Genomic DNA, 26,384 nt, shown 5'->3' with positions numbered 1-26,384 from the left:
GCTACAAAAAGAGAACTTCTTATTTCTTATTCCTCTGGGTGAGAGGTTGAGCAAAACGGTGCAATACCAGAAGATCCTTGTTGAAAAATTGCTCCAAAACTTTCCATCTGACAACACTGGCGGCAGAGTCTGTAGTTCCTTGGCCAACCGAGGAGGGAAGACAAGGGGAACACACAGCAGTTCCAACAGAGGCAGGGCAACACTCTCCAAAGCCTGGGACAGTTTTATGACACCCCGCCATCACCCTCACCCTGATGCGCAGCCTAGTATCACAAGGAGGGAAACATTTTGGAAGATGGTGAAGTAGTACATAGCAGACCGTGTCGGCGTCCTCAATGACCCCTCAGTGTCTTACAACAACTGGGTGTCCAAGCTGGACACGTGGCACGAACTGGCGCTCTACGCCTTGGAGGTGCTCGGCTGCCCTGCCTCCAGCATTTTGTCTGATCGGGTATTTAGTGCTGCTGATGGCATTATAACAGATAAGTGTATCTGCCTGTCAACTGAAAATGCTGACAGATTGACTTTTATTAAAATGAACAAGGCCTGGATTGACCATGACTTCTCGACTCCACCAGAGGAAAGCTGATGAACATAAAGGCACTTTAAATGTGTTGTTTATAATGTACTGAATAGACTGTATTGCCATGCTCACCTTCCACCACAAACAAGGGTATATGGTTGAATCTTCCTTTTCTCATCCTCCTTCTCCTCTTCCATCATATCAACATGCTTATTCGTCGCATAGATGCCCTTCGCATATAATGTTTTACAGGGTCAGCTCAGCTGCAGGCCCTCATATATAATGTTTTACATGGTCAGCTCACCAGCAGGCCCTCACATATAATTTTTACAGGGTCAGCTCACCTGCAGGCCTTCACCTACAATCTTTTACAGGGTCAGCTAACCAGCAGTCCCACACCTAAAATCTTTTACAGGGTCAGCTCATCTGCAGGCCCGCACCTCAAATCTTTCACAGAGTCAGCTCACCTGAAGGCCCTCGCATATAATTTTTTAGAGGGTCAGCTCACCTGAAGGCCCTCACCTACAACCTTTTAGAGGGTCAGCTTACCAGCAGGCCCTCGCATATAATTTTTTACAGGGTCAGCTCACCAGCAGGCTCACACCTCAAATCTTTTACAGGGTCAGCTCACCAGCAGGCCCTCACATATAATGTTTTACAGGATCAGCTCACCAGCAGGCCTTCACCTACAATCTTTTACAGTGTCAGCTCATCTGCAGGCCCTCGCATATAATGTATTAGAGGTTCAGCTCACCTGCAGGCCCCTACCTGCAATCTTTTACAGGGTCAGCTCACCTGCAGGCCCGCACCTAAAATATTTTACAGGGTCAGCTCACCTGCAGGCCATCACTTAATTATATCGAATAGGTAATTTGCGCGCATGCTGCCTTGCTTAGATGTGGTAGACGTAGCTCTTTCTCAGGCTCCCTCTCCGGAATCGAACCCTGATTCCCCATTACCCGTGGTCACCATGGTTTGTGCTGAAAATAACATCGAAAGTTGATAGGTGTCACGAGGGTGTCAAGAACCACGCCTGACTCCGTTATACCCGGGGTCAGGAAGTCGCAGCGGTTGGCTGCGCGCTCTATGTAAGATAGGGCTGTTTCCTTATGGTAGCTTTCTGGGTTTGCTTTGCAACCCTTTTGGCTCACTCAGGGATCCGTAGCTCCTTCTCCTCAGCTGTTCCTTGTCCAGCACTCCCAACCTCCTTATATTCCCCTCTCACACTTCTCTGGTTGCCAGATATAGAGCCTCCTGCCTGGACATCTATTCTAACCCTCTGGAGCTGTGTTGCTGCGTTCTCTGGTTGTTGGTCCAGAACGCTACCCTCCGGATCCCTGTTGGACCTTTGTGGTCTGCTGTGGTCGCCCACCTGGGTGTATGTGTTTGTCTGTATTGTCTGTCCTCTCCCTGGTGTTTCCCTCTTCGTGTCAGTGGTGCGGACTAGCGATCCCACCGGCCCGTTCACTATCTAGGGCTCATTTAAGGGAAAGCCAGGGTTTAGGCACGCGATCGCCGCACGGGTGAGGAACCCGTCTAGGGACGTCAGGGCAGTCAGGTGCCAGCCGCAAGGTGAGTCAGGGGTCACCACCTTTCCCTCTCCCTTGGGCAGGGCTTTCCCTTTTCCCTCCCTGTGCGTGACGCCGGTCATTACAATACAGCAGACATCCGGATGGATCGTCGCCGTTACGGGGGCGTGCGATCGGCCCCAGGTTATCTAGAGCCACCAAAGCGGCAGCAGGCCCTCGCCCATAATGTTTTAGATGGTCAGATCAGGCCCTTGCTCCAAATGTTTTTGAGGGTCACCAGCAGGCCATCAATCTTAATTTTTCCAGGCTGCGTATGATGCCCTCCTTTATGTGTAACAAAGGGTGTATTGAAGTGCAAGTTCCTTGTAATTTTTGGCAGCCCCTTCACTTAGTGCATAGCCTTTATGAGTGGAGGAGTCCCACTACATGAACAATTGTGCCACAATGTGAATGAGGCCCTCCATTATGTGATATACAGGTTGTTTTGGAGTGTCTTTTCCTTGTAATTTTTGGCAGCACTTGCACTTTATATACAAGTAAACATACAGGAAAGAATGTTTCCTAACAATTTTTCCTCTAAAATCTATTTTATCTTCGGTTTTGTGCGTATTAGTGTCAGTCTATAAAAATGGCGTGCTAGTCGGACAACATCGTTCCCAGCAGCGACCTCTGAGTCCAAGATGCATCCAGACATCCTCCCCATGCTGTCCCCGAACCATTTTGGTGGTGGTTCCATCAATTTCTGACCTTTTCCTATGAACCAGCATTTCAGGGCATAGACTCCCAGTCTACTGTCACAAAATAATACTGAGGATAAATGGGAGAGCTTCAAATCCACATTGAGTAATTGCACTAAAAAATGTATCCCTTTAGGTAATAAGTATAAACGGCTAAAATTAAACCCCCCATGGCTTACAGCTACTGTAAAAAGTGCAATAAAAGAAAAAAAAAGAGAGCATTTAAAAAATACAAATCTGACGGGTCAGCTGTAGCGTTTGAAGATTACAAAGGGCTTAATAAAATCTGTAAAAAAGAGATATTATTAGCAAAAATACTAAACAAACAGCAGGTAGCAAAAGAGAGCAAAACAAATCCCAATTTTTTTTTAAGTATATAAATGCTAAAAAACTTAGGTCTATGCAGGTAGGTCCACTAAATAATGGTAAAGGGGGGGTAGTCACTGAAGCTAAGGAAAAGGCAGAGATACTAAATGGGTTTTTTAGCTCTGTATATACAAAAGAAGAGAAAGGATCTGATATCTGTGACGTGGGGGCTGTTAGTACATCCAGTGATATACTCAATTGGCTAACTGTAGATATGGTCCAAGAGAAGTTAAATAGGGTAAATGTGAACAAGGCTCCGGGTCCAGATAGATTTGCTTAAAGAGCTCAATTCAGTCATTGCTGTGCCCCTGTTTATAATTTTTAAAGATTCTGTAGGTACTGGTGATTGGTGCAAGGCAAGCATGGTGCCCATATTCAAAAAAGGATCATGGTCCCCCACAGGTAATTATAGACCAGTTAGTTTAACTTCTTTTGTGGGAAAAATGTTTGAAGGACTCTTAAGGGACTATATATAGGAGTATGTGACTATAAATTATATTATAAGTGATAGCCAGCATGGGTTTATCAAGGAGGAGAAGTTGTCAGACTAACCTGATTTGTTTTTATGAGGAGGTAATTAGCTTGGACAGAGGGGCGTCTGTGGATGTAGTGTTTCTGGATTTTGTAAAGGCTTTTGATACTGTCCCTCATAGACGCTTAATAGGTAAAGTAAGGTCTATGGGCTTGGAAAGTATAGTTTGTAATTGGATTGAAAACTGGCTGAAGGACCGTGTCCAGAGAGTTGTGGTCAATGATTCCTATTCCGAATGGTCCCAGGTTATAAGTGGTGTACCCCAAGGTTCAGTGCTGGGCCCTTTATTATTTAATTTATTTATTAATGATATTGAGGGGGGGATTAATAGCACCATATCTATTTTTGCAGATGACAATCAGCTGTGTGGAACTGTACAGTCTATGGAAGATGTCCATAAACTACAAGCTGACTTGAACACTGAGTGATTAGGCATCAACTTGGCAAATAAGGTTCAATGTGGACAAATGTAAAGTTATGCATCTTGGTAGTAATAATCTCTGTGCTTCATATGTCCTAGGTGATGTAACACTGGAAGAGTCACTTCTAGAGAAAGATTTGGGTGTCCTTGTGGATGGTAGATTAAATTACAGCATACAATGTCAATCAGCTGCTTCTAAGGCCACCAGGATATTGTCATGCATTAAATGAGCTATGGATACGCGGGGCAGGGATGTAATATTACCACTTTACAAAGTGTTGGTGCAGCCTCATCTGAAATATGCAGCTCAGTTCTGGGCACCAGTACATAGAAAGGACGCACTGCAGCTGGAAAAAGTATAGAGGAGAGCGACTAAACTGATAAGGAAAATGTTAGGGTCTTAGTTATGAAGAAAGATTAATATAATTGAATTTATTTAGTCTTGAGAAGAGACGTCTAATGTGGGACATGATTAACCTATAACAATATATAAATGTGCCATACAAAAAATACAGTGAAAAGTAGTTCCATGTCAAATGCGCTCAAAAGACAAGGGGGCAATGCCTCCAATTGGAGAGGAAAAAGTTCAGTCTCTGAAAGCATCAAAGCTTCTTTGCTGTAAGAACTGTGAAGCTGTGGAATACACTTCCTCAGGACGTGGTCACAGCAGGAACAGTAGACAGTTTCAAAAAGGGTTTATACGAATTCTTATAAGTTAAAAACATTAATGCTTATGAAAACGTGTAAAAATTGGAGTCTCAATTAATTTTGGGATTCACATCCCACCTATCCCTTGGTTGAACTTGATGGACGTATTAACCGTATTAACTATGTAACCAGGCACCCTCCCCTCTTCAAACCAGGGGGTGCCTGGTTTAATGCTCGGGTTCTCCCATTGACTGCCATTATACTCGGGTGCTCGGTAGAGCACCTGAGCATACCGATGTGTTTGGCCAGAGCACCCGAGCACTTTGGTGCTAGATCAATACTAATTACCTTTTGTTTGGATTTCAATAATATTTTTCAGTTTTAGCATCACTATTATTTTTGTAATCTTGTGCTTTCACAGTGGTTACTGTCCTTAGGAGGTGGGGAGACCCTCCAGTTAGTGTCAGTATAGAGGGCTTTTGGACAACCCAGTCACCAGTGAGAGTAATTTTATCAGAACGGTCTAGGCACAGCCAGCTTATTTCAAGTAAGGTGAGAGATGTTTTGCTGGACACTGCTGCTAATAGTATGTATTGGATTTAGCTTATATCACCTCTGTTATGGGCCTATAGCTTATGATTTTATGGTGTGAAGCTGAGCACATGTCACTAGTAACAGCCGTTTAATCAACTTTAATTGAATTTCTCAACTTTATCATTACAGTTACATGTACTGGACAGAATGGGGAGGAAGACCCAGGATAGTTCGTGCCTACATGGATGGGACCAATATAATCACTTTGGTTGACAAATTGGGCCGTGCTAATGATCTAACCATTGACTACTCTGACCAAAGACTCTATTGGACAGACCTGGATACTAACATGATCCAATCATCCAACATGCTAGGTAAGTGGAGAAGGGCTTGGCTTCTCATTTCTCAGTTATATTTGTGTAAGAACTGGAACAGTGTGTAATTGTAGGGTTTGGTTTTTGGGATATGCCACCATTATTGCAGACCTGCATAGGTTATAGATCATTTAATGAAGAATTACTTCTGCATTTTGTAGATTGTGCTTCATTGAGTATTTATTTTTATTCATGGATTTTTAAATACATCATAAAAACAGTAATCATTTCCATAATATATTACATATGTTTTCCCCCACATACCACCCCGAAACCCAATTAACCCCATACAGAGAGACAGGATGGGGGGAACAAAAAAAAAAAGAAAAAAAACAACTTATATAACATTAAACATTGATTCCATGTTTCTATAGAACAATCATTTATACCCCTATTATCCTTAATTTTCCTTTCCATTTTTATAATTTCATTAACAGATTTCTTCCATTCACATACTAAGGTCTGATCTTTTTGGATTCATTTTTTTTAGGAAAAGCAATCTTGCCTGGAACAGTAGCTGACATAGTGTTTGTTTGACCATCTTCCGTAATCTCAAGTGAATTGTACCCCCAATATCCATATCACAGGATCCCCATATATCTGTAAACTTTTTCAATAATAACTGCTATTTCAGCCCAATACCTAAACAATTTGGGACATCTCCAAACTAAATGCACTAAACCCGCCTGTTCTTCACTGCACCTCGGGCATTCATCTGTCGCTCTAAAACCCATTTTTTTTTAACATTAAAGGTGTACGATGTAACCTGTGAATAAGAAAAAACTGGTAAACCCTATGTGAGGCCCTTAATGAGACCAGAGTTCTATTATTCAAAACATCCTCCCATTTCTCGTTTGATAGATCTTCAATGTCTTTTTTCCATTTCTCTTTTGCTAATATTTTAATTTTGTTTGTACTGCCTTTCCATCCCTAAGAAACCAATCAACTTCTTCTGAAGAGGCTTTTTTATATGTCTCTCAGTTGGCAGCCGAATTAATTGCATCCCTTATTTGTAAGTATTTGAAATAATATTTTTTTTGGATCCCAAACTCCCTAATCAAAATCTCAAAATCCTTCAATGTATCCCCCTCAAAAATATGAGCTAACAAACTTACCCCTCTATTCTCCCAATTTACGTATTGTTTAATCTTCTGAATTTCACTCAAATTTATATTATTCCATATTGGAGTGCATTTTAAATAACCCTTAATACCCATAATTTTTTTAACTTCTCTCCAAGTGTAATCCATAAAATGTAATATTTGATTATCAGTAGAGATGTTGCGAACATAAAATTTTCCGTTCGCGAACGCAAATTTTTGCAAATGTTTGCGAACGGGCGAACCGCCATTGACTTCAATAGGCAGGTGAATTTTAACCCCTTAGGCACGCATGACGTACCGGTACGGCATGTTTCCCTAGTCCTTAAGGACCCATGACGTACCGGTACGTCATGAGTTTAAAATGAGATTGCGGCGCTGCGTGGGTTAATCCGAACAGGATGCCGACTGAAATCATTCAGCCGGCATACTGTCACAACGCCGGGGGGGGGGGGTCATGTATCGGCGATCGCAGCAAACCGCAGGTCAATTCAGACCTGCGGTTTGCTGCGCTTTCTGTCGATTCTGATCGCGGGGATCAAACTGTAAAATGCCCCAAATAAAGTTTTATTCACCCCCCCTGCACCCCTGAATGATTTTATGGCGGCAAGTGGTGCAGGGGGGGTGTTGCAGGCGGTGCGGGAGGCGGGCCTCCTCTTGAATAATCGTTGGTGTACAGTGGGTATACCAGGGTGTCAGCACATTGCTGACACTCTGGTATAAACGGCTGACATCTGTGATGCGATGTCAGCCGTTTAACCCTTTCATATGGAAAGGTATGGAAAAAGTTAACAGTAAGAGGGGGCTCCCTCCCTCTCCAATCGGGGGGCTGCTGTGCCTTTGCAGCCCCCCCGACAGGATGAGGTGACAGAGGGAGGGAGCCCCCAGACAGCCCCCCACCTTACCCTTCCCCTTCTGCGAAGTTGTGGCCACAACTGAGCAGACGGGGAAGGTTCCCATGGCAACAGGACGCCTTCTCAGGCATCCTGCTGTCCATGGTGCTGAACAGATCTGTGCTAAAGGCATAGATCTGTTCAGACAAAGTGTAAGTAAAATACAGTACAGTACACTATATATTATACTGTGATGTATTATACAGACATCAGACCCACTGGATCTTCAAGAACCAAGTGGGTCTGGGTAAAAAAAAAAGTAAAAAAAAAAGTAAAAAAAAGTTAAGATAAAAAATTTTTTTTTATCACTGAATAAAAATAAAAAAAATAAAATACACTACACATATTAGGTATCGCCGCATCCGTAACGACCTGATCTATAAAACGGTCATGTTACTTTCCCCGCACGGTGAACGCCATAAAAAAAAAAAAAAAAAACTATGAGGAAATTGAAATTTTGCCCACCTTACTTCCCAAAAAAGGTAATAAAAGTGATCAAAAAAGTCGCATGTACGCCAAAATAATACCAATCAAACCGTCATCTCATCCCGCAAAAATCAGACCCTACCCAAGATAATCGCCCAAAAACTAAAAAACATATGGCTCTTGGACTATGGAAACACTAAAACATGATTTTTTTTGTTTCAAAAATGAAATCATTGTGTAAAACTTAAAAAAGTATACATATTAGGTATCGCTGCGTCCGTATTGATCGACCCTATAAAAATATCACATGACCTAACCCCTCAGGTGACCACCGTAAAAAAATAAAAATAAAAACGGTGTAAAAAAAGCAATTTTTTGTCATCTTACATCACAAAAAGTGTAATAGCAAGCGATCAAAAAGTCATATGCACCCCAAAATAGTGCCAATCAAACCGTCATCTCATCCCGCAAAAAATGAGACCCTACTTAAGATAATCGCCCAAAAACTGAAAAAACTATGGCTCTTAGACTATGGAAACACTAAAACATTTTTTTTTTAAATGAAATCATTGTGTAAAACTTACATAAATAATAAAAATTGTATACATATTAGGTATCACCACGTCCGTGACAACCTGCTCTATAAAATTACCACATGATTTAACCTGTCAGATGAATGTTATAAATAACAAAAAAAAAAAAACGTGCCAAAAAAGCTATTTCTTGTTACCTTGCCTCACAAAAAGTATAATATTGAGCAACCAAAAATCATATGTACCCTAAAATAGTACCAACAAAACTGCCACCCTATCCTGTAGTTTCCAAAATGGGGTCACTTTTTTGGAGTTTCTACTCTAGGGGTGCATCAGGGGGGCTTCAAATGGGACATGGTGTCAAAAAAAACAGTCCAGCAAAATCCAAATTTTGAAAGTCCTTCCAAAAACCGTATGGCATTCCTTTCCTTCTGCGCCCTGCCGTGTGCCCGTACAGAAGTTTATGATAACATATGGGGTATTTATGTAAACTGCAGAATCAGGGCCATAAATAATGAGTTTTGTTTGGCTGTTAACCCTTGCTTTGTAACTGGAAAAAAATTATTAAAATGGAAAATCTGCCAAAAAAGTGAAATTTTGAAATTGTATCTCTATTTTCCATTAAATCTTGTGCAACACCTAAAGGGTTAACAACGTTTGTAAAATCAGTTTTGAATACCTTGAGGGGTGTAGTTTCTTAGATGGGGTCACTTTTATAGAGTTTCTACTCTAGGGGTGCATCAGGGGGGCTTCAAATGGGACATGGTGTCAAAAAAAACAGTCCAGCAAAATCCAAATTTTGAAAGTCCTTCCAAAAACCGTATGGCATTCCTTTCCTTCTGCGCCCTGCCGTGTGCCCGTACAGAAGTTTATGATAACATATGGGGTATTTATGTAAACTGCAGAATCAGGGCCATAAATAATGAGTTTTGTTTGGCTGTTAACCCTTGCTTTGTAACTGGAAAAAAATTATTAAAATGGAAAATCTGCCAAAAAAGTGAAATTTTGAAATTGTATCTCTATTTTCCATTAAATCTTGTGCAACACCTAAAGGGTTAACAACGTTTGTAAAATCAGTTTTGAATACCTTGAGGGGTGTAGTTTCTTAGATGGGGTCACTTTTATAGAGTTTCTACTCTAGGGGTGCATCAGGGGGGCTTCAAATGGGACTTGGTGTCAAAAAACCAGTCCAGCAAAATCTGGCTTCCAAAAACCATACGGCGCACCTTTCCCTCTACGCCCTACTGTGTGCCCGTACAGTAGTTTATGGCCACATATGGAGTGTTTCTGTAAATGGCAGAGTCAGGGCAATAAATATACAGTCTTGTTTGGCTGTTAACCCTTGTTTTGTTGAAATGGATTAACATGGAAAATTAGGCAAAAAAATGAAATTCTCAAATTTTATCTCCATTTGCCAATAACTCTTGTGCAACACTTAAAGGGTTAACGAAGTTTGTAAAATCAGTTTTTAATACCTTGAGGGGTGTAGTTTATAGAATGGGGTCATTTTTGGGCGGTTTCTATTATGTAAGCCTCGCAAAGTGACTTCAGACCTGTAGTGGTCCCTAAAAATTTGGTTTTTGTAAATTTCAGAAAAATTTCAAGATTTGCTTCTAAACTTCTAAGCCTTGTAACATCCCCAAAAAATAAAATATCATTCCCAAAATAATTCAAACATGAAGTAGACATATGGGGAATGTAAAGTCATCACAATTTTTGGGGGTATTACTATGTATTACAGAAGTAGAGAAACTGAAACTTTGAAATTTGCAAATTTTTCTAAATTTTTGGTAAATTTGGTATTTTTTTATGCAAAGAAATTAAGTTTTTTGACCTCATTTTACCAGTGTCATGAAGTACAATATGTGACGAAAAAAACATTCTCAGAATGGCCTGGATAAGTCAAAGCGTTTTAAAGTTATCAGCACTTAAATGGCCAAGTCCTTAAGGTGAAATAGGGCTGAGTCCTTAAGAGGTTAAAACCCACAGGGACTCTTTCTAGCCACAGTAGTGATGGAAAAGTTGTTTCAAGGGGACTAACACCTGGACTGTGGCATGCCAGAGGGGGATCCATGGCAAAACTCCCATGGAAAATTACATAGTTGACGCAGAGTTGGGTTTTAATCCATAAAGGGCATAAATCACCTAACGATCCAAAATTCTTTTGAACAACGTGGTTTAAAACATCCAGTATGTGTATAGAATCAGGTATGATGTATCGATCAGGTAGTGTAAGGGTTACGCCCGCTTCACAGACATTGACAGACCAAACTCCCCTTTTAATGCACCGCAAACAACCGCAAACAGTCCATTTGCCCAACCGCAAACTCCCCATTTGCACAAGGTTGGATACCAAGCTAGCCATGTCCCGTTGATGTCATTGAAGGTTTCTTCCTCCACCCAGCCACATACAACACCAAGGGTCCTCGAAAGCTGAATTGAATTGATTTTTCGAACGGGTAGATGGTTAAAAAAAACGCTGGCTCCCTCCCCTTTGTTTGAATCCACGGTCACTGCGTCTGCACTGTGCAATTTCCTGTCACACCCAATATGAGTGGTATTTTCTGTAGTTCTCTTCTCATCAGTTTAATCCCTGTTACGTCCCCAATCTGGGGTCCATTTATTGAATAGATTTTTCAAACGGGGAGATGGTTAAAAAAACGCTGGCCCCCTCCCCCTTTGTTTTTATCCACGGTTACTGCGTCTGCACCATGCAATTTACTGTCACACCCAATATGAGTGGTATTTTCTGTAGTACTATTCTCATCAGTTTAATCCCTGCTACGTCCCATATCAGGGATTGCCTTTTGTGAAAAATTTTTTAGGCCGGGTACCTTCGACTGCCTTCACAGTTACAGACCAAACTCTGATACACCAAACTGAATTGATTTTAGGAACCGGGAGATGGAAAAAGCAGCTTGGTCGGTCCTCTTACTCCCAAGTTGGGGCACTGCGCGTGCACAGAGCAATGTGCTGTGACACCCTATATGTAGAGTTGAGCGAACACCTGGATGTTCGGGTTCGAGAAGTTCGGCCGAACTTCCCGGAAATGTTCGGGATCCGAACCCGACCCGAACTTCGTCCCGAACCCGAACCCCATTGAAGTCAATGGGGACCCGAACTTTTTGGCACTAAAAAGGCTGTAAAACAGCCCAGGAAAGAGCTAGAGGGCTGCAAAAGGCAGCAACATGTAGGTAAATCCCCTGCAAACAAATGTGGATAGGGAAATGAATAAAAATAAAAATAAAATAAATAAAAATTAACCAATATCAATTGGACAGAGGTCCCATAGCAGAGAATCTGGCTTCACATCAGCAGAGAATCAGTCTCTTCATGCCATAGCAGAGAATCTGGATTCATGTCAGCAGAGAATCAGTCTTCATGTCATAGCAGAGAATCAGGCTTCACGTCACCCACCACTGGAACAGGCCACTGTCACATATTTAGGCCCAGGCACCCAGGCAGAGGAGAGAGGTCCCGTAACAGAGAATCTGGCTTCATGTCAGCAGAGAATCAGTCTTCATGTCATAGCAGAGAATCAGGCTTCACGTCACCCACCACTGGAACAGGCCACTGTCACATATTTAGGCCCCGGCACCCAGACAGAGGAGAGAGGTCCCGTAACAGAGAATCTGGCTTCATGTCAGCAGAGAATCAGTCTTCATGTCATAGCAGAGAATCAGGCTTCACGTCACCCATCACTGGAACAGGCCACTGTCACATATTTAGGCCCCGGCACCCAGACAGAGGAGAGAGGTCCCGTAACAGAGAATCTGGCTTCATGTCAGCACAGAATCAGTCTTCATGTCATAGCAGAGAATCAGGCTTCACGTCACCCACCACTGGAACAGGCCACTGTCACATATTTAGGCCCAGGCACCCAGGCAGAGGAGAGAGGTCCCGTAACAGAGAATCTGGCTTCATGTCAGCAGAGAATCAGTCCTCATGTCATAGCAGAGAATCGGGCTTCACGTCACCCACCACTGGAACAGGCCACTGTCACATATTTAGGCCCAGGCACCCAGGCAGAGGAGAGAGGTCCCGTAACAGAGAATCTGGCTTCATGTCAGCACAGAATCAGTCTTCATGTTATAGCAGAGAATCAGGCTTCACGTCACCCACCAGTGGAACAGGCCACTGTCACATATTTAGGCCCCGGCACCCAGACAGAGGAGAGGTTCATTCAACTTTGGGTTGCCCCGCAATATAATGGTAAAATGAAAATAAAAATAGGATTGAATGAGGAAGTGCCCTGGAGTACAATAATATATTGTTAAGAGGAGGTAGTTAATGTCTAATCTGCACAAGGGATGGACAGGTCCTGTGGGATCCATGCCTTCATTTTTATGAACTTCAGCTTGTCCACATTGGCTGTAGACAGGCGGCTGCGTTTGTCTGTAATGACGCCCCCCTGCCGTGCTGAATACACGTTCAGACAAAACGCTGGCCACCGGGCAGGCCAGCACCTCCAAGGCATAAAAGGCTAGCTCTGGCCACGTGGACAATTTGGAGACCCAGAAGTTGAATGGGGCCGAACCATCAGTCAGTACGTGGAGGGGTGTGCACAGGTACTGTTCCACCATGTTATTGAAATGTTTCCTCCTGCTAACACGTTCCATATCAGGTGGTGGTGCTGTGGCGTGGTGACAAAACTTTTCCACTCTCTGCCATGCTAACCCTGCCCTCAGAGGAGCTGGCCGTGACACAGCTGGCCGTGACACAGCTCTTGCTCCTCCTCTGCCTTCGCCTTGGGCTTCCACTGGTTCCCCTGTGACATTTGGGAATGCTCTCAGTAGCGCGTCTACCAACGTGCGCTTGTACTCGCGCATCTTCCTATCACGCTCCAGTGTAGGAAGTAAGGTGGGCACATTGTCTTTGTACCGGGGATCCAGCAGGGTGGCAACCCAGTAGTCTGCACATGTTAAAATGTGGGCAACTCTGCTGTTGTTGCGCAGGCACTGCAGCATGTAGTCGCTCATGTGTGCCAGGCTGCGCAGAGGTAAGGACAAGCTGTCCTCTGTGGGAGGCGTATCGTCATCATCCTGTGTTTCCCCCCAGCCACGCACCAGTGAGGGGCCGGAGCTGGGTTGGGTGCCAGCCCGCTGTGAACCTGCTTCATCCTCATCCTCCTCCACCTCCACCTCCTCCTCATCCTCGTCCTCCAGTAGTGGGCCCTGTCTGGCCACATTTGTACCTGGCCTCTGCTGTTGCAAAAAACCTCCCTCTGAGTCACTTCGAAGAGACTGGCCTGAAAGTGCTAAAAATGACCCCTCTTCCTCCTCCTCCTCCTCCTGGGCCACCTCCTCTTCCATCATCGCCCTAAGTGTTTTCTCAAGGAGACATAGAAGTGGTATTGTAACGCTGATAACGGCGTCATCGCCACTGGCCATGTTGGTGGAGTACTCGAAACAGCGCAACAGGGCACACAGGTCTCGCATGGAGGCCCAGTCATTGGTGGTGAAGTGGGGCTGATCCGCAGTGCGACTGACCCGTGCGTGCTGCAGCTGAAACTCCACTATGGCCTGCTGCTGCTCGCACAGTCTGTCCAGCATGTGCAAGGTGGAGTTCCACCTGGTGGGCACGTCGCATATGAGGCGGTGAGCGGGAAGGCCGAAGTTACGCTGTAGCGCAGACAGGCGAGCAGCGGCAGGGTGTGAACGCCGGAAGCGCGAACAGACGGCCCGCACTTTATGCAGCAGCTCTGACATGTCGGGGTAGTTGTGAATGAACTTCTGCACCACCAAATTCAGCACATGCGCCAGGCAAGGGATGTGCGTCAAACCGGCTAGTCCCAGAGCTGCAACGAGATTTCGCCCATTATCGCACACCACCATGCCAGGCTTGAGGCTCACCGGCAGCAACCACTCGTCGGTCTGTTGTTCTATACCCCGCCACAACTCCTGTGCGATGTGGGGCCTGTCCCCCAAACATATGAGTTTCAGAACGGCCTGCTGACGTTTACCCCGGGCTGTGCTGAAGTTGGTGGTGAAGGTGTGTGGCTGACTGTATGAGCAGGTGGAAGAAGAGGAGGAGGAAGCTGAGTGGGAGGAGGAGGAGACAGGAGGCAAAGAATGTTGCCCTGCGATCCTTGGCGGCGGAAGGACGTGCCCCAAACAGCTCTCCGCCTGGGGCCCAGCCGCCACTACATTTACCCAGTGTGCAGTTAGAGAGATATAGCGTCCCTGGCCGTGCTTACTGGTCCACGTATCTGTGGTTAGGTGGACCTTGCCACAGATGGCGTTGCGCAGTGCACACTTGATTTTATCGGATACTTGGTTGTGCAGGGAAGGCACGGCTCTCTTGGAGAAGTAGTGGCGGCTGGGAACAACATACTGTGGGACAGCAAGCGACATGAGCTGTTTGAAGCGGTCTGTGTCCACCAGCCTAAATGACAGCATTTCATAGGCCAGTAGTTTAGAAATGCTGGCATTCAGGGCCAGGGATCGAGGGTGGCTAGGTGGGAATTTACGCTTTCTCTCAAATGTTTGTGAGATGGAGAGCTGAACGCTGCCGTGTGACATGGTTGAGATGCTTGGTGACGCAGGTGGTGGTGTTGGTGGTACATCCCATGTTTGCTGGGCGGCAAGTGCCAACGTCCCTCCAGAGGCGGAGGAAGAGGCCGAGGCGGCGGCAGCAGCAGAAGAGGTAGCAGGGGGAGCCTGAGTGACTTCCTTGTTTTTAAGGTGTTTACTCCACTGCAGTTCATGCTTTGCATGCAGGTGCCTGGTCATGCAGGTTGTGCTAAGGTTCAGAACGTTAATGCCTCGCTTCAGGCTCTGATGGCACAGCGTGCAAACCACTTGGGTCTTGTCGTCAGCACATTGTTTGAAGAAGTGCCATGCCAGGGAACTCCTTGAAGCTGCCTTTGGGGTGCTCGGTCCCAGATGGCGGCGGTCAGTAGCAGGCGGAGTCTCTTGGCAGCGGGTGTTCTGATTTTGCCCACTGCTCCCTCTTTTGCTATGCTGTTGGCTCGGTCTCACCACTGCCTCTTCCTCTGAACTGTGAAAGTCAGTGGCACGACCTTCATTCCATGTGGGGTCTAGGACCTCATCGTCCCCTACATCGTCTTCCACCCAGTCTTGATCCCTGACCTCCTGTTCAGTCTGCACACTGCAGAAAGACGCAGCAGTTGGCACCTGTGTTTCGTCATCATCAGAGACGTGCTGAGGTGGTATTCCCATGTCCTCATCATCAGGAAACATAAGTGGTTGTGCGTTAGTGCATTCTATCTCTTCCACCCTGTCACGGAACCATGAACCAGACGTGCAACAAGAGATAAGAGAAAATAAGAAGGCTTTATTGAAAATAAAGCTGTAAAGCAAAAGTCCAAAACGGATGGTGAAACCGAGCAGAGTCTTTGCGAAGCCAGAGGTCAGGAACCAGAAGGGTAGTCAGACGAAGCCAGGATCAGGAACCAGCAGGGTAGTCAGACGAAGCCAGGATCAGGAACCAGCAGGGTAGTCAGACGAAGCCAGGATCAGGAACCAGCAGGGTAGTCAGACGAAGCCAGGATCAGGAACCAGCAGGGTAGTCAGACGAAGCCAGGATCAGGAACCAGAAGCAGCAGCAGTCTTAGAAGCATGTGTACACAAGAGGACCAAGCAAGGAACTGAAGCCACAGACCTCCTATATATATGAGCTAGGCATCCAGCTCCTCCCAGTGGGAAGGAGGAGCCGCAGGGTGGAAGGCTACAAGAAACCCACAAACCAAGATGGCCGCCAGCACATGTCAAACGAAGGAGAACAGCAAGAAGGTAAGACCATGACAGTACCTCCCCCTCAAGGGCCCCTCCTCCGCGGAGCACAAAACGGTTTCTGAGGGAAGCGTGCGTGGAAGGCTCGGAGCAAGGCAGGAGCATGGACATCTGCGGAGGGAACCCAGGAACGCTCCTCTGGACCATAACCACGCCAATGGACCAAAAACTGCAACCGACCGCGGACCAGGCGTGAGTCCAGGATATTGCTCACCTCATATTCCTCACGATTGCCCACTTGGACCGGACGAGGCCGAGGAACCGAGGAAGTGAAACGATTACACACCAGTGGCTTCAACAGGGAGACATGAAACACATTGGAGATCCGCATGCCAGAAGGAAGCGCAAGGGCATAGGCTACCGGGTTTACCCTGCGAAGCACTCGGAAGGGACCAACAAAGCGAGGCGCCAGCTTGGGAGTGGGCACTCGAAGGTTGAGGTTGCGGGTGGACAACCATACACGGTCTCCGACCTGGTAGGAAGGAGCAGGCGCTCGTCTGCGATCAGCCTGGAGTCTCTGGCGCTGCGCAGAGACCTCAAGGGACCTCTGGATCTGTACCCAAGAAGCACGTAGGACGGAAAGGTGATCCTCCACAGCCGGAATATCCTGAGGAGAGAATTCCTCCGGTAACACGGCAGGTTGGAACCCATAATTGGCCATGAAGGGAGACGTCCCAGAGGAAGAGTTCACCGCCGTGTTCCTGGCAAACTCAGCCCAAGGCAGGAGGTCAACCCAATTGTCTTGGTGGTCGGAGACATAGCAACGAAGGAATTGCTCCAAGGCCTGATTGGATCGTTCTGCGGCCCCATTGGACTGAGGGTGGTAGGCCGAGGAGAAGGAGAGATGAATCCCCAACTGGGAGCAAAAGGCGCGCCAGAACCTGGACACAAACTGACTCCCCCGATCCGACACAATCTCCTTGGGCAAACCGTGCAACCGGAAGACCTCCCTGGCAAAAATCGTGGCCAACTCTTGTGCAGAGGGTAACTTCTTGAGAGGAACACAGTGGCACATTTTGGAAAACCGATCCACAATCATGAGAATGACCGTATGGCCTCGGGATGCAGGGAGGTCCACAATGAAATCCATCCCCAGGTGTGACCATGGGCGCTCCCCGGTGGCTATGGGTTGCAGAAGGCCCAACGGAAGGTGCCGAGGGGACTTACTCTGGGCACAAACGGAGCATGCCGCTACATATGCGGCGATGTCGGAACGTAGGGAAGGCCACCAGAACAGACGTGAAACAGCCCAGGACAGCTGATTCTTTCCAGGATGCCCCGCGGTCTTGGAGTTATGGTAGGTACGCAACAACCGAGTGCGCAACTCCTCAGGCACAAAACATCTGCCGTTGGGTCTCCCAGAGGGAGCACCAGATTGAGCCGCCAAAATCTGCTCACCCAGGGGAGAGGTCAGGCTGGTGCGAATGGCGGCCAGGATCTGATTCGGAGGTATGACCGAAGTCGGAATCGACTCCTCCCTGGACAGCTCGGAGTACTGCCGTGATAAGGCATCCGCCCTGATGTTCTTGGAACCGGGTAGGTAGGAGACCACGTAATTAAAACGTGACAAGAACAGAGCCCATCTGGCCTGACGTGGTGTCAATCTCTTGGCCTCAGAAAGGTAGGTCAGATTCTTGTGGTCCGTCAGGATGAGAACCGGAACCACCGAACCCTCGAGCAAGTGCCTCCATTCTTTAAGGGCCTGCACGATGGCCAATAACTCCCTGTCACCAATCTGATAGTTGCACTCCGCGGAAGACAGTTTCCGGGAGTAAAACCCACAAGGAAGCAGAGGACCCTCTGGTGTTCTACGCTGAGACAGAAGGGCGCCTACTCCCGTCTCAGACGCGTCCACCTCGAGGACAAAGGGCAACCCAGGGTTGGGATGCGACAGAATCGGTGCCGACACAAAGGCGGACTTTAGGGCCTCAAAAGCTCGGATGGCCTCGAGCGGCCAGACCTGGGAATTACTGCCCTTCCTGGTCAGATCCGTGAGAGGCTTGGCCAGCATGGAAAAGTCCCTGATGAACTTCCGATAATAATTGGCGAAGCCCAAAAAGCGCTGCAGGGAACGAAGACCACTGGGCTGGGGCCACTGTAAGACAGCCGAAACCTTCTCAGGATCCATGGAGAACCCCTCAGCGGAAATGATGTAACCTAAGAAGGTTACCTGGGATCGGTGAAATTCGCATTTCTCAAGCTTACCGAACAGCTTGTTCTCTCGTAACCGTTGCAACACTCGTCTGACATCCAGAATGTGGACCTCCATGGATTCAGAATATACCAAGATGTCATCCAAATAGACCACCACACACTGTTGCAACAGGTCACGGAAAACATCGTTGATGAATTCCTGAAAGACTGCGGGCGCATTGCACAACCCAAAGGGCATAACCAAGGATTCATAATGACCGGTCCTGGTGTTAAACGCGGTCTTCCACTCATCGCCCGCCTTGATCCTTACCTGGTTATATGCCGCCCTCAGGTCGAGTTTGGTAAAGACCGTGGCCCCTTTAAGGCGATCGAACAGCTCGGAAATCAAGGGTATCGGGTAAGCGTTCTTGATCGTGATGCGATTGAGACCCCTGTAATCGATGCAAGGCCTCAACTCACCGCCCTTCTTTTTCACAAAGAAAAATCCAGCCCCTGCCGGGGACGAAGATTTGCGAATGTGTCCGCGTGAAAGCGCCTCCCTCACGTACTCCTCCATGGCCTCATTCTCCGCTACCGACAGTGGATAGACTTTGCCACGAGGAGGAACGGCACCAGATTGTAACTCTATGGCACAATCGTATGGGCGGTGCGGAGGTAGGGCAACCGCGCGCACCTTATCGAATACATCCCGGTACTCCTCGTATTCAGGAGGCAACAGAGAGTCCGAGGAAGTACACAGCAACTTGACAGGCCCATGGATGCAACTAGCCCCACACTGTGGTGACCACGAGAGGATCTCGACCGATCTCCAATCGAAAGTCGGATTATGCTTCTGGAGCCAGGGGTACCCCAAGACCACCGAGTAGTGTGGAGACGAAATAACCTGGAGACAGACCGACTCTCTGTGAACGGCACCAATGGCTATCCCCACTGGAAGGGTCTCATGAGTCACGTGTGGCGGCAGAAGGGGTCTGCCGTCTATCGCCTCAAGAGCCAGTGGGGAACCTCGAGCCTGCAGAGGAATGGAATTGGCGGCAGCGAACCCACTATCAATGAACAAACCACCAGCACCAGAGTCCACCAACGCCTGGGTCGTCACCGAGCCCCCGACCCAGGAGAGGACAACAGTGATCAGTGGTTTGTCAACACGGGAAACCGGGGACGAGGAGACTCCACCCAAGATCTGCCCCCGACAGGATCTCAGGTACGAGCGTTTTCCCGGACGGTTCGGACATGCCAACCGAAAATGCCCACCGAGACCACAGTACATGCATCGGCCCTCGCGTCTCCGGAGTGCCCTCTCCCCCTCGGACAGGCGAGCAAACCCCAGCTGCATGGGTTCACCCCCAGACAAGTCATCCCCAGGAGGCGTGGGAGGAGAGGGAGGCACGGGTGGGACAGCAAACGTAGGCACCAATCTGTTAGAAGACCTCCGCAGGTTCTCCTTAAAGGAAGGTCTCTCCCTGAGTCTGGTGTCAATCAAAATCAGGAATGAAATAAGAGACTCAAGCTCAACTGGTAGGTCCTTAGCTGCAACCTCATCCTTCAAGGCATCCGAGAGACCATGAGAGAAAGCAGCGACCAGAGCCTCATTATTCCAGCCCACCTCTGCTGCCAGGGTACGAAACTCAATGGCGTATTCAGCTACGGATCGTGAACCCTGTCTGATGGACATAAGGAGCTTCGCAGCAGAGGCAGCACGAGCCGGCACATCGAATACCTTCCGAAGAGAAGCAACAAAACCGGAAAACTCGGCAACCACCGGATTGTTGTTCTCCCATAAAGGGCTGGCCCAGGCCAAGGCCTTGTCCGAGAGCAGCGAGATCAAGAAGCCCACCTTTGATCTCTCAGTAGGAAAGGCATGTGGCAGCAACTCGAAATAAATGCCCACCTGGTTAAGGAAACCTCGGCACTGAGTTGGCTCTCCCCCAAAGCGCTGTGGAAGAGGGGCAGAACCGGTCATACCCCGAAACACCGCAGGCGCAACAACAGGTGTCGGGGTAGACTCTGGCGCAACAACCGGAGCGGCAGTAGGAGCGAGCCCAGGAGCGACAACCGACCCATCGGCAACGGGAGCGAAATGAGCCGTGCGTTCAAGCAGGGTTTGCAACGCCACAGCGAACCGACCCAACAGGTGATCCTGCTGATCAAGTCTGGCAACCAGCGTGGGTAGCGAGGATGGCCCTGTACCGTCAGAATTCATGGCTTGGTCCTAATGTCACGGAACCATGAACCAGACGTGCAACAAGAGATAAGAGAAAATAAGAAGGCTTTATTGAAAATAAAGCTGTAAAGCAAAAGTCCAAAACGGATGGTGAAACCGAGCAGAGTCTTTGCGAAGCCAGAGGTCAGGAACCAGAAGGGTAGTCAGACGAAGCCAGGATCAGGAACCAGCAGGGTAGTCAGACGAAGCCAGGATCAGGAACCAGCAGGGTAGTCAGACGAAGCCAGGATCAGGAACCAGCAGGGTAGTCAGACGAAGCCAGGATCAGGAACCAGCAGGGTAGTCAGACGAAGCCAGGATCAGGAACCAGAAGCAGCAGCAGTCTTAGAAGCATGTGTACACAAGAGGACCAAGCAAGGAACTGAAGCCACAGACCTCCTATATATATGAGCTAGGCATCCAGCTCCTCCCAGTGGGAAGGAGGAGCCGCAGGGTGGAAGGCTACAAGAAACCCACAAACCAAGATGGCCGCCAGCACATGTCAAACGAAGGAGAACAGCAAGAAGGTAAGACCATGACACACCCCTGGGGAAGGGCAAGGTGGATGCCCTTGGGAAACCCTGCCAGCAGAGTCTTCAAACAGCATAAGAGACTGCTGCATAACTTGAGGCTCAGACAGTTTCCCTGATATGCATGGGGGTGATGTGACAGACTGATGGGCTTGGTTTTCATGCGCCATCTGTGCGCTTTCTGCAGAAGACTGGGTGGGAGATAATGTGAACTTGCTGGATGCACTGTCGGCCACCCAATTGACTAATGCCTGTACCTGCTCAGGCCTTACCATCCTTAGAACGGCATTGGGCCCCACCAAATATGGCTGTAAATTCTGTCGGCTACTGGGACCTGAGGTAGTTGGTACACTAGGACGTGTGGCTGTGGCAGAACGGCCACGTCCTCTCCCAGCACCAGAGGGTCCACTAACACCACCACGACCATGTCCACGTCCACGTCCCTTACTAGATGTTTTCCTCATTGTTACCGTTCACCACAATAAGAAAAATATTATTCCAATGTATTGAATTAAAATTCAGGCCTTTTTTTACAGACACCTAACACTATCTGGATTTAGCTGAATATAAATGTGAGGCCTATTTTTTAGGCGCTGTGTGACAGGTATACGTTTAATCACAGAATTAGACTTGGATCTGCACTGTAGCGTGTGTGTTAAGTTTTTCAGAATGACCCTATCAGCACCTTGAATCTAATATACCCTTTTAGGGATAGATTTAAAGTAGGTCTGATACAGCAGAAACCACTAGTTTTGAGAATTGCAAATTTGGGAATTGTTTTTCAACCCAGAACAAAAACTGTGCTTTTACGGTCACTAAAAATAACTGGACCAGCTAAAACAGTACAGATTTGGATGAATATAAATGTCAGGCCTATTTTTTAGGCGCTGGGTGACAGGCTCAACTTGCCCCTGATGTAGTATATGGCCAAAAAATAACCACACTATTGATGGTTAAATGCACTTGGGTGACACAGGCTCAGCCTGCACCTGATGTAGTATATGGCCAAAAAATAACCACACTATTGATGGTTAAATGCACTTGATGAAAGCTTGACCCTGATGTAGGATATAGCAAAAAATAACCACACTATTGATGGGTAAATGCACTTGGGTGACACAGGCTCAGCCTGCACCTGATGTAGTATATGGCCAAAAAATAACCACACTATTGATGGTTAAATGCACTTGATGAAAGCTTGACCCTGATGTAGGATATAGCAGAAAATAACCACACTATTGATGGTTAAATGTACTTGGGTGACACAGGCTCAGCCTGCACCTGATGTAGTATATGGCCAAAAAATAACCACACTATTGATGGTTAAATGCACTTGATGAAAGCTTGACCCTGATGTAGGATATAGCAAAAAATAACCACACTATTGATGGTTAAATGCACTTGGTGGTAGCTTGTGCTGGCGCACCACAAGCCACAAAATGGCCGCCGATCACCCCAGAAAAAAGTGACTGAAAAACGCTCTGGGCAGCCTAAAAACACTGAGCAATTGAATAGAAGCAGTTCAATGATCCACAGCTGTAGATCGATCACTGAATGAAGTCTTTTGGAGGAGTTAATCTGCCTAATCTCGCCCTAACGTCGCAGCTGCAACCTCTCCCTACGCTTGTATCAGCAGAGTGACGTGCAGCGCTACGTGACCCAAGCTTATATAGAGGCTGGGTCACATGCTGCACTGACCAATCACAGCCATGCCAATAGTAGGCATGGCTGTGATGGCCTCTTGGGGCAAGTAGTATGACGCTTGTTGATTGGCTGCTTTGCAGCCTTTCAAAAAGCGCCAAGAAAGCGCCGAACACCGAACCCGAACCCGGACTTTTATGAAAATGTTCGGGTTCGGGTTCGGGTCCGTGTCACGGACACCCCAAAATTCGGTACGAACCCGAACTATACAGTTCGGGTTCGCTCATCCCTACCTATATGAGTATTGTCTTAACTAGTACTATTCCTATCAGTTTAAACCCTGTTATGTCCCCTATCCGGGGACGTGTGTCGAATTGATTAACCATTGTCGAATTAACGAACCATTACGACATCCTGAAATAATTTAGTTCAGAGCTCTGTACTTGCTTTGTATTGGAATTGATGGGGATTTTTTAAATTGTCTGCATTATTTCTATTAAACTATTAAGAGACTTTATTATGATTTTTTTATTTTATGTATTAAAAACCCATACAACTTTAAAAAAAAAATGAAAATTAATGTTTTTTCTATGAAAAATTATCCAGCCGATCGCTTTTGGTCTGATCATAATGAAGCAACGGCCTTATCATCTGGGGTGTGGCAACATTGCCAACACACTCATAGAGGTGATGATCGCTTCATTGTGATACGCAAGCCCCTTCACCACAACAAGGTAACGATCACAAAGGGGAATTGACACTTGTATGTGCCTTTTTTTTTTTGTTTTGTTTTTGCAGCCACAGTGCAGCACCAGAGGCCAGAAAAATTAGGCATGTACACATGGCTGAAAAATAATGGTATTGTTGCAGCCGCTGATGTTTTCCAGGCAGAAAGGTGACTAAAACATTGCAGCTTGAACCCTAGTTGGTGGCAGAGAATTCACGAAAGTCATCCGGTATGCAGACATTAAATACAGCAGCGTGGGGACCATTTTGAGGCCAAGGCATGTCATCAGGCCTTTTGTTAGTCAAACGTATCCCCCACTGTCAGTCCCTTCGGGATCCATGCCTCATTCATCTTAATGAAGGTGAGGTAATCAACACTTTTTTGACCGAGGCGACTTCTTTTGTCAGTGACAATGCCTCCTGCTGCACTGAAGGTCCTTTCTGACAGGACACTTGAAGCGGGGCAGGCCAGAAGTTCTATCGCAAACTGGGATAGCTCAGGCCACAGGTCAAGCCTGCACACCCAGTAGTCAAGGGGTTCATCGCTCCTCAGAGTGTCGATATCTGCAGTTAAGGCGAGGTGGTCTGCTACCTGTCGGTCGAGTTGTTCTCTAAGGCTGGATCCCGAAGGGCTGTGGCGATGTGTAGGACTGAAAAAACTCTGCATGTCTTCCATAAACAACACATCTGTAAAGCGTCCTGTCCTTGCCGCCGTGGTCATGGTAGGAGGAGGATTACTTTCACCTCTTCCCCAGTTAGATTCCCGTTGTGCTGTGACATCCCCCTTATAAGCTGTGTAAAGCATATTTTTCAGTTTGGTTTTGAACTGCTGCATCCTTTCTGACTTTCGGTAATTTGGTAACATTTCCGCCACTTTCTGCTTATACCGGGGGTCTAGTAGTGTGGCCACCCAGTACAGGTCGTTCTCCTTCATCTTTTTTATCCGAGGGTCCTTCAACAGACAGCGTTGCCGCAGGTCCGGCAAGCGATGATGACAAGGCTGTTTCTGGTGTTGATGGTGACCACAACTCTTCCTCTTCACGCTCATCTACAGCCTGATCCAGCACTCTTCGCAGGGCACGCTCCAGGAAGAAAACAAATGGGATGAGGTCGCTGATGGTGCCTTCAGTGCGACTGACTAGGTTTCTCACCTCCTCAAAAGGACGCATGAGCATACAGGCATTGCGCATGAGCGTCCAGTAACGTGGCAAAAAAATTCCCAGCTCCGCAGAGGCTGTCCTAGCACCCCGGTCATACAAATATTCGTTGACGGCTTTTTCTTGTTGGATCAGGCGGTCGAACATTAGGAGTGTTAATTTCCAACGTGTCGGGCTGTCGCAAATCAAGCACCTCACTGGCATGTTGTTTCGCCGCTGAATATCGGAAAAGTGCACCATGGCCGTGTAGGAACGCCTGAAATGGCCACACACCTTCCTGGCCTGCTTGAGGACGTCCTGTAAGCCTTGGTACTTAGACACAAAGCGTTGTACGATGAGATTCAACACATGTGCCATGCACGGCACATGTGACAACTTGCCCAAATTCAATGCCGCCAACAAATTGCTTCCATTGTCACACACCACTTTGCCGATCTCTAGTTGGTGCGGGGTCAGCCACTGATCCACCTGTGCATTCAGGACGGACAGGAGTGTTGGTCCGGCGTGGCTCTCTGCTTTCAGGCAAGTCAACCCCAAGACAGCGTGACACTGTCGTATCCGGGATGTGGAATAGCCCCTGGGGAGCTGGGGGGATTTAGTTGATGTGCAGCCAGACGCCGCAGCAGAAGAGGACAGCCGAGGAGGTTATCGAAGAGGATGGAGTAGGAGGAGTAGAGGAGGTGGCAGTAGGCCTGCCTGCAAGTCGTGGCGGTGTCACCAACTCCGCTGCAGAGGCACGCATTCCATGCTTGTCAGCCGTCAGCAGGTTGACCCAATGCGCAGTGTACGTGATATACCTGCCCTGATCGTGCTTTGCAGACCAGGTATCAGTGGTCAGATGGACCCTTGCCCCAACACTGTATGCCAGAGATGCCATGACTTCCTTTTCAATAACTGAGTAGAGGTTTGGGATTGCCTTTTTTGAAAAAAAAATTAGTCCGGGTACCTTCCACTGTGGTGTCCCAATAGCGACAAATTTTGTTAAGGCCTCAGACTCCACCAGCTGGTATGGTAAAAGCTGGCGGGCTAAGAGTTCCGTCAAGCCAGCTGTCAGACGCCGGGCAAGGGGGTGACTGTGACATTGGCTTCTTACGCTCAAACATTTCCTTTACAGACACCTGACTGTGGGCAGATGAGATGGAACTGCTGAAGGTGAGAGGCGGAGTGGCGGGTGGTTGAGAGGGGGCAAGGAGGACAGCAGTGGTTGACGTGGCTGAAGATGCTGGACCAGGAGGAGGATGGTGGCTTTGAGTTTGTGTGCTGCTTGTACTCATGTGTTGATCCCATAGGCGTTTGTGATGTGCAATCATGTGCCTTCGCAAAGCATTTGTACCGAGGTGGGTGTTGGACTTCCCGCGACTCAGTTTCTTTGGGCACAGGTTGCAAATGGCATTGCTGTTATCAGAGGCAGACACACCAAAAAAATGCCACACTGCTGAGCTTTGCAATGACGGCATTCTGGTGGTGGCAACAGCATGCGTTGATTGGCGTGCTGTCTGGCTGAACCCGGGTGCCGATACATGCTGTCTGACTGTGCCACTAGCTCCTTGCGACGACCTCCCCCTGCTTCCAACTCCTCCTTCTCTCTGTCTCCCCTTCTGAA

The 26,384-nt window shown here is 47.4% G+C and overlaps 1 protein-coding gene across 1 annotated transcript in view; it reads left to right on the top strand.

Moving 5' to 3' along the window:
• LRP5 (LDL receptor related protein 5) overlaps positions 1-26,384 on the top strand; it is a 1,269,095-nt gene that overhangs the window by 738,030 nt on the left and 504,681 nt on the right. Inside the window, exon 11 of the mRNA XM_040409022.1 lies at positions 5,480-5,664. Coding sequence (XP_040264956.1) covers positions 5,480-5,664 — 185 coding nt within the window. The remainder of the gene's footprint in view (positions 1-5,479; positions 5,665-26,384) is intronic.

This window comes from Bufo bufo, chromosome 10, assembly GCF_905171765.1.
Source record: "Bufo bufo chromosome 10, aBufBuf1.1, whole genome shotgun sequence".
NCBI classification, from domain to species: Eukaryota; Metazoa; Chordata; class Amphibia; order Anura; family Bufonidae; genus Bufo; species Bufo bufo.
The sequence above is the reverse complement of the archived record's forward strand: the minus strand, read 5'-3'. Positions and strand labels throughout refer to the sequence as shown.